Genomic DNA, 9,541 nt, shown 5'->3' on the forward strand with positions numbered 1-9,541 from the left:
TAAAAAAGAAAAGAAAAGAAAAAGAAAAAGAGTACATGAAGTTATTAGAAAAAAGTGATGGGGCGATATGGGAGGAGTTAGAGGGGAGGAAGTGGGCATGGATTTGATTAAAATATCTTGTATACTTATATGCCTGTATGAAGTTCTCAATAAATTATTTTTTAAAAAAAGAAAGAAAGAAGAACAAGCGAGACAGAAAGAAATACAAAACGTGCCCTTTGGAGAGAAAAAGAGCATGAGGAATCTTGATGTTACAGGCAAGGCCTGTATTTAGAAAGAAGCTTTAATTGTTAAAGGATGGATTTGATTAAAATATCTTGTATACTTATATGCCTGTATGAAGTTCTCAATAAATTATTTTTTAAAAAAAGAAAGAAAGAAGAACAAGCGAGACAGAAAGAAATACAAAACGTGCCCTTTGGAGAGAAAAAGAGCATGAGGAATCTTGATGTTACAGGCAAGGCCTGTATTTAGAAAGAAGCTTTAATTGTTAAAGGGATCAGCACTAGTAAGTAAGAGGCCCCTCCTCTGCAGCAGAGCAATAAGACGACTATGTGGAGGGCAAAGCCCAGCTACGTGTCCAACTCATGAAAAGAAAAAGCCTAAGGAGTTCTCTGTTCCTGGAAAATAACCGCATACAGAACCTGCTGCTACTGCGATCCAAGAGGCCAAGGACCCACTCCAAGCTGTCAATCAAACTTTACAGTGTCGTCCGTGTGGTACTGGCTTTGAAAGCATGAAAGCTGCTAGAGTGAGGGGTTTGTGATTCTTCCTCCACGGCTTCAGAGAACTGCTAAGGGCAGGCAACACGTGACAAAGGGCATCCCTGCATGAAGCCCCAAGAGGTCACGGCATGAAGCTGTGAAGGTGATGCCTGGCTTACAGCAGAGACCCGAAGATGTTGAAGATAGCAGAGCTGTGAGACGTCTGCCAAGGACAGCTTCCTACAGGGAACAGAACCAGCTCAAGAGAGGGAAAGGTGTATGTGGCAGGCAGCAAAGCTGGAGAGGCAGAGCCATCTAAACCTTTTGAAACTAAAGTTCCAGACATCTGACATGGAGATACAGGATCTGGCATTTTCCCTGCTGGGAACTGGTCTTGTTTTGGTCCAATATTTCTTCAACATGCTCCTATTCTTCCCGTTTGCAATGGAAATGTATATTCTGTGCCACTGTGTGCTCAAAACATGCAATCTGTTTTTATGCCTGAGATATTGCCTTCAGTCTCAGAAGAGACTTCAGATGTTTGAAGTGTTGAAAATGTTAAAGACTATGGGGACCTTTAAAAAAAAAAAAAAAAAACGGCTACATAGGAAAAATGCGCAGCCCAAGGCAGGCAGAGATCACGGCCTGTTTTCCAGCCACATGCTCCAGTCTTGAATACTGTTCACTCTGCTCTCACCGAAGGGGGCATCCCAAGGTGACATTGACCACAGCTCCCCCATCTGTCTAGATATGAGTCTGCTTCTGCTCAGGATCCCCAACCAGATCTCATGGGATCTGGGGTCCTACCCACTCTCAGCCCCTCCATTAGGCATGCTGAGGGTCACCACCAGCAATGGCAGCGCCCCAGCCTAGGGGCTTGAGGAGTTAGTTGCACCCCTGGCTCCGAGTTTCCCCTGAAGCACAGCAGTGAGCAGAGGAATCCAGGTCCCCACTAGAGGGCGTCCAGTCCAAACTGAGCACACAGGAGGTGGAAGGGGACCAGGTCAGCACCAGAACTGCAAAAGCCACTGTGGGATTGCCATCTTAAGTTCAGACACTTGTAAACTAGTTACGCATCAATACAAAACCTGATCAAATGCAGTAATACGCAGAATTCTCACCTGAAGAAACCGTTTTCATCTTAGAGGTTCATCAATTCCTAGAAGGCAGTTTGAACCAGCCTAGGTGTAAAGGCTCTTTCTAGATCTAGCAATGGATGTGCTTAGCCTATGGAGATGTCCTGATGAGTGGTGTCTGTTTTCTCACTGTAAGAGTGAGGAGAGCACCCCAACCCTGGGGTGAAGAATGCACAGAGCTCCTGGTTCCTTTGGAGGGAGCTGGGGGTCCCAGCCGTATGCTCCCAAGAGCCCTCTTGAACCCACCCACACAAGCCACAAGCCCTGTCATGTCATTTGGAAGCCAGATACCCTTGGCTCCACAGACCCTGAGGAGAAGCACATCAGAACTTCAAGGAAAATGTAGGCTGTTTCCTAGGCCTGGAGTGCCACAGCCACAGCGAAGACAACGCTAAGGGCTCTCGTGGCTGGGGTCCTGCTGCAAAGGAGAGCATAAGCCTGCATCTTCCACTCCGGCCCTTTCTTGGCAATGCAAGAAATGCAAATCCCCTGTCAATGTTCCCTTCCTACCTGAAGGACAGGATGTGTGACTCTCACTGATGGACTTCACCAGGCGGAGGTCACCACTCATGGCTACAAGAGGTTCTGCCACAGGCTCTGGCTCTGGCTCAGGCGCTGGCACCTCCTGCCGTGAGGGCTGGCTCTGCCTCTGGCTGTGGTTGCGCAGGACACGGTGGGCTGTCTCCATGACCACCTCAGAGTTGAGGCTCTCGGCTGCCATAGCCAGGAGCTCGTCGTCATCTTCACCAGCATCCCAGGCATCACTGGTGTTGCTCTCAAACTCCTGGAAGGTGCTGACCTTCTTTGTCTTCACGGGGGTGGTCGGCACCTTGGGTGTGGACCTGAGTAAGCTGCAGAGCAAGGGCAACTTTATTATGCATGCTCAGCCAAAGAAGCCTCAAGGAGGACCCTTTAGTCTGGATGAAAGGCAGACACAATGTACAGACATCAAAATAAGACGGTACAACACAGCACTGCGTGACGGGGAGGACGTGCAAGGGAGAGCCACCAAGCAGCCTCCGCCACCCTGTGAGAAGCTCAGAGAAACAGAGCATCCAGCGCATTCTCACATTCCTGCATCTCAGCCAACATCTACAGCAGCAGCTGGGGGAACGGGCCAAGAGGGACCATGCAGAGAACAAGGCCTTCGGTACGCACACATGGAGGCGGTATCATTCAAAGGAGATCCCCCCGAAACACCACTACACACACCATCAGTCCCAGTGTGTGTCGGGAAACCTGGCAGACAGATGCAGTCCTGCACAGCCACACCAGCACTGTGCCAAGTCCCACACTGTCCCCTCCCATCTGCTCTGGTGGAGGAGCCGGGACCAGGGCAGTGAGTGCAGGACAGAGGAAGGGGGTCAGAGGAGACACCAAGGACGGCCTGGAGCCACCTTGCCCTCAAGCCAGGAGGTGCCAGCCAGCTCTCTGCTCCAAAGGACACTATCACCTGCGGCCACCTCACAGGATGAGCTATACAAAGACAACAGTCTCACATGAAGCAACCACCAGAGCCGTCTGCTGACTAAGAGGCCACTCCCTCTCCCTCAGGAACTCCAGGACCCTGGGAGGAAGCAGGATACCACTGCCATGAGACCAAGAAACACTTACGTGCCATGTAATAGTGGATCAAAAGGCGGGTGCTGGGCTCCATATACATGCTGGATACTGGAAAATGGAAAGAGAACACAAAATTAGCTTTTCTTCAGCTCTGCCAAGAGTTCATTACTAAGTCAGAAGAGTCAGCCCCTAAACCCAGGAGAAGCTGAGTTCATTAGCTTCCACATACCCGCCAGGGTCCAAGGGCCAATCGAGGGATGGGAGGTATACCACACAAGCCGACACCCCACAAACAGCACAGCATCCAGGCTCTTCCCAATAGCAGGCCCAGCACAGGGCTGCAGTTCTCCAGGATCCTCCCTGCAGGAGCCTCAGGCACCCACTGCACGGCCATGAGCCATTTGGGGAACACTGGTCACAGTGGTGGTTCACAGACAAGACTAGACCTCAGAAAGAAATGCCTCCTGGGAAGGCCTTCGGGGTCACACTAACCAAAGACTGCAGAATTCCCCAAAGATGAACAGAACTTCTGTGAAGATGAGAGAGAGAGAGAGAGAGAGAGAGAGAGAGAGCGGAGAACTTTTGGAAAATAAATGGAAATTAACAGCCCATATGGTTGACACTGCTGGGGAGCTGAGCCCTCATCCTTGGTTAGGATCAGCAGGGCAGGCCACAGAGAAAGACATAGAGGCTGTACATTTTCTAACAAAACCCAATGGGCTCAGCGAGACTACTAGCCTCAGATTCCCCCAGTCAGGTGTGTCCCAGGACAAAATGAGGTAAGGTCAGGTACCTTGGTCACCTCTCAGCGTGAGAAGCGATCATGAGACACAAGCCATGTCTGAAGAAGAGTGGGCCAGTGAAGGCTCAGGTGTGTGTGGGCCCATGCACCATGTCACAAGTGCATGTGCACACACACAAATGTAATAAAATATTTTCAATTAAATCCTGGGGCTGAAGAGATGGCTCAGCTGTTAAAAGTGTTTGCAGTTCTTGAAGACAACACCCAGGTTTGGTTCCCAGCACCTACATCAGGCCTGCGAGGATGTCTGCATTCATGTACACACACACACACACACACACACACACACACACACACACACACACACACACACACACACACACACTTTAGAATATTTTTTTAATATTTTATTTATTATTTTTATTTTATGTGCATGAGTGTATTGCCAGCATGTAGGTAAGTGCACCCATGTTATGCAATGCCCGCAGAGGACAGAAGGGGCCATCAGATCCGCTGCAACTGGAGTTATGGACAGTTGTTAGCTGCCATGTGGGTGGATTCAAACCTGGGTCTTCTGCAAGAACAGTCAGTATTCTTAACCTCCAAGCCATCTCTCCAGCCCCCAGAATATTTTTTTTTTTTTTTGTCTTTTTGAGACAGGGTCTCCCTGTCGCCCCAGCTGGCCTGGAACTCACTATGTAGACCAGGCTGGTCTTGAACTCAGAGATTCACCTGCCTCTGCCTCTGCTTCCCAAGTGCTGGGACCAAAGACATGCACCACCACACCCGGTCAAAAATAGTTTTTTTTTTTAAACAGATCATTCTTTAAAATTAAATCCTATCTTGACTGAAATAGGCTGGGAAATACTTCCTCCAAATCATTACTTCCTTCTTCAGTTTACTTAAATCACTCATCTTTAGATGTACTGCTTGGCACAAAACAGACGCAGCATCTGTAAATTTAAAAGTCTAACACGAGGTGAAGAGTCGGACCTGGCTACACCTTTCTCTGACACTCCTAGTAAATCTTAATTATTTCAACATTAAGTGTTTCTAAACACCACAGGAATAGAGTGAGCCCAGTTACCTCATCTCTGGCCTGTGGACCTCCCTGGACAATATCACTTCTAATTTCATACTGTGCCACCATATGGCTACGACATAATGAGTTTACCTAAGGTTGACTGAAACACTGAACCAATTTACAACTGTTTGTGGTCACAAAGACAGCAATAACACCTCAGGAGACGAACCCTACACACAACTTGATAGCCTCCCGAGGATAAAATCTTGCAAGAGGAATGTCTGGGGCACCAGGGTGCACTTGAGGTTTGGTCACACTGCCAGGACAGGAAGTGGCTCCTTTTCCACCTGCAGGGCCTGGCAGTTGGCCAGGCACTGCTACCTGGACAGCAGGAACGTGGTCTCTGCACTGGCGGTGCACCTTGATTACTGCTCATCTGGACCTCTTCGCAAGCTAGTCAGACCCTGTGTCCATGTGCTAACAGGCGTTCACCGTCTTCCTCATTTGCAAAACAAGAATTCTTTCTTGGACATCCAGGCAGTCTAGCTGGGAAAACCACAGGTCCAGCAAAGCTGCCCCGTCTCTGAACCTGTGGGCATGCCACCTCACAGGTAGAGGGGGCTGTACAATGTGACTGAAACACCAATCGTGAGATGGAGATTCTCCTGGTTACCCAAGGGGACTCATTCTAGCCACGTACTTAAAAGCAGGTTAGTGTCCCCCAGCCATGTTCAAAGGGATTCAAGGGAGACATGATAGTGACAGAGGTTAGAAAGGTATCAGTTTTGAAGATGGAGAGGAGACAGTGCGCCAAGGAAGGCCAGTGGTGGAAATGGCTCTCCTTGAGCTTGGCATCAGCCCAAGGAGCCAATGAAAGACCTGTGAGCTGCAGAGTGCAGAACACGTGTGTTGCTGTGATTCAGTCAATGTGTTTCTCAGAGATCTGCAAGACAACTAACCACAGGGACGGGGACACGTACGCACACCACACAAACACAGAGATGCATCATACAGGCACACACAAACACACATGAACACTTCACAGGCACACACGCATATGCATATGCACACACACACACACACACACACACATACACACACACACTACGTTTCTAGCCTTGGGGGTCAGGTAGCTGCTCTGATCCTCTGTGGCTCCACTGTGTGACTGTGTTGGGGAGGCCGCCCCTCTGGACTGCGCAAACCAACTCTGAGCTTGCTCATACTTCTCTTTCATACATTGATACTTTTATTTCACTGTATAGTGTTTAGTAGGATTTTTCTTTCAATCAATTGACCCAATGTTTAAATGCCCTCGCCTCCTCATGGCTTAGGAACAGCTCTGATACAGACTAAAATATGGCGGTATTCTGTCCTCTGCACAGTCCTACGCCTCCAGGAAAATATTTACTTATACCAAATGTTTGTTTTATATGCCAAACTTTTTGGTGAAACTTAACATCTGTTGGATATCAACTCTCAAGGGAAGCAAAAAGAACCCTATAGTCCCAACTATTAAGGGCCCTACAGTGTGTGTTATAATTAAAGCAAAAAATAAACTGGCATTGTAATGCTCTGTGAGAGTTCCTATAGAAACACGGCACAGGAGCACATTAAATCCAGTCTTGGTTTTCCTTTGAGAAAGAATTATACCTAGACCTCAGAAAAGAGGAGCAGGCAGACAATTCTGGACAGATACGGAACTAAAGGGATGCTCAGTGGTTAAAGTATTGCTACACAAGGAAGAGGGCCAAGGTCTGGATGTCCTGAACCACATAAATGCCAGTGGGCAAGGCAGCTAGCCTGTCACGCCAGTCTCAGGAGGTGAAACAAGAAACCTGGAGCAAGCTGGCCAGCCAGCAACGCAGCTAGGCAAGCACTGGGCCTGACTGAGAGACCCTGCCTCAATGAATAAGGCAGAGCAACCTAGGAAGACCCCACTTTAACTGGGTAGATGCTGGCATGTCACTGAAAATGAATGCATGTTCTAACTAAACCTCAGTGAAGATGCTAAGGAGTCTACCTGGCTTTCCAGGTTCCCTCTGTTTGAACCCAGAGAATATTCTGCGAGGAAACCCAAACCAGTCACAGCCGACCCACCACAGCTGACGGCATCAGCTGTGGTCCCAGCTGACAGCCTGTATCTGCCTCTAGCCATGCCAGGACAGGAAAGTAACCACCTTCCTATTCCAGCCTCTAAGTCCTCCCATTGACACCAGGGCTTCATAGAACAGGAACCAAGGGCTCCCACTGAGCACTGCCTGGATTCTGACCTACCATGATGAGACTCAAATGTGAGTTGTGTATCAATGGAAAGAAAAAGGCATATAACATACTCAGATGGCACACAACCTGTCATGTCCTTTTCCAGAAACTTGATGGATGGATCAACTGCAGGGCTCCAGGTTGATGAATCAAAAGGCCCAGGCTTCAACCCCAGTGCCAACACTTACTGGCTGGCCAAGTTTCCCCCAGGCTAACGCTCTGGGCGTTAGCCTCCTTACCCTGAGAAGGCAGGGAGAGAATACAAATACACTGGGCTGGAGAGACGGCTCACTGGTTAAGGGAGCTTGCTGCTCCTGCAGAAGACCCAAGTTCAGTTCCCAGCACCCACATCAGGTGGCCCCCAACCTCCCGTTAACTCCAGCTTCAGGGGATCCAACACCCTCTTCTGACCTCTGTGGGGACCTGCACTCATACGCACATACACATAATTTAAAATTAAATATAAATTCTAGGTTTTTTTACATACTTTATCTTTTATTATTTATTTATTTAGGCCTTTTTGAGACAGGGTGTCCCTGTAGCCCCAGCTGTCCTGGAACTCACTATGTAGACCAGGCTGGCCTTGAACTCACAGAGATCTGCCTGCCTCTGCCTCCCAAGTGCTGGGATTAAAGGCATGCACCACCATGCCCGGCTTATTGATTATTTTTATTTTATGTGTATGAATGCCATTGCCTGCATGTATGTGAGTGCACCCATGTTGTGCAATGCCACGGAGGTCAGAAGAGGGCTTCGGATTCCCCTGGAACTGGGGTTAAGGACGGTTCACAGCTGCCATGTGGGTGCTAGGAATCGAACCCGGGTCCTCTGCAAGAGCAGTCAGTGCTCTTAACTGCTGAGCCATCTCTCCAGCCCCAAATTCTAGTTTTTTTAAAAAAAAGAGTTTGCATGGGGCACAGATCTAGCTGGGTGGTGGAGTGTGCTTTGCCTGTGTGAGGTCCTGGATTTGACCTCCAGCATCTAAAAAAAATAAAGAAAGGCACATGCATGCCACGAGGCAGCGTGCACACCGAAAGTGATCCACAAACAGCACTATCACCACTGCTAACCAGCTTCACCTGAACACTGTCCAGTTTCGTGCTACTCCCCAGTACATCCATATTCAAACAGCAGGCAGTGTGGCCGACGGAGCACTATCTGCATGTCCTTTTCACTGGAGTCTCTGCAGCATTATCAAAGGCTTCGGGCCTTCCCCTCCTGGCAGTGCTGGAGACTCATGAATTCTTCGCAGGCAAACCACTTGTGCTTATTGAGCAAAAATGTTCCATCAAAGTTCAAGTTAGGACTTAAAGGAGTCGCATTTTTATCTTACTAAAATTGCATTTATTTGGTCTTGCATTGCTAAAAAGAAAACCCGATTTGAACTGAAGCCATCTGAGAAGGGTGGTGACTGACACACATGCTTCTTAGCTGGGGTGTGCGGCAGAGGCACTGCACTTGCCTGGCATGTGCAAGGTGGCCCTCAGTTTGATCCCCAACCCCTCCAAAAAAGGACATTATTAAGCTTTGAATAAATTACTGCTCTTGAAACCCTTCAGGATTCCACTGTATAAGAGGACCCTGGGAATTCCTTACAAAACGCAGATACACATGACATTGATGCCACTTCCTGATATACAGACACAGAAAACTCTTGCCCAAGTACATAAGGAGAGAAGTTCAGCAAAGTTCATAATACCAAAAAGAGAAAACTCAAAATGTTAGCAGTACTGGAGATCAAGTTGGGGCCTTGTGCATGCTATACAAGCCTGTACTACTGAGCCACACCCCAGCACCGAAAAAAAAAATGTTTTAGAAAAACCTAGATGCTGGGCAAGCTCAGTGATGAAAAACCTGCCTGGCATGTTAAAGGCCTCAGGTTCCCTCGCATAGTGAAGAAATACAAATCCTCAACAACCGCATCAGTTGAAGAACGAATAAAAAGAAAGCAAACACATGACGTATGTACACACAGCAAACACGTGAAGCATGTGAAGTATGTGCACACAGCAAACACGTGAAGTATGTGCACACAGCAAACACGTGAAGCATGTGCACACAGCAAACACGTGAAGTATGTGCACACAGCAAACACATGAAGGATGTGAAG

General features: G+C 48.3%; 1 protein-coding gene across 1 annotated transcript in view; it reads right to left on the minus strand.

Moving 5' to 3' along the window:
• The window catches only part of LOC103732299 (TBC1 domain family member 22A), a gene marked incomplete at its 3' end in the record, with an annotated part of 33,979 nt that overhangs the window by 10,746 nt on the left and 13,692 nt on the right, over positions 1-9,541 (minus strand). The window contains exons 2-3 of the mRNA XM_008830853.3: positions 3,455-3,511; positions 2,351-2,691 (exon numbers count right to left, since the gene is read on the minus strand). Of these exons, the coding sequence (XP_008829075.2) occupies positions 2,351-2,691; positions 3,455-3,511 (398 nt within the window). The remainder of the gene's footprint in view (positions 1-2,350; positions 2,692-3,454; positions 3,512-9,541) is intronic.

Source organism: Nannospalax galili, unplaced genomic scaffold, assembly GCF_000622305.1.
Source record: "Nannospalax galili isolate Female #2095 unplaced genomic scaffold, S.galili_v1.0 scaffold1855, whole genome shotgun sequence".
Taxonomy (NCBI): Eukaryota; Metazoa; Chordata; class Mammalia; order Rodentia; family Spalacidae; genus Nannospalax; species Nannospalax galili.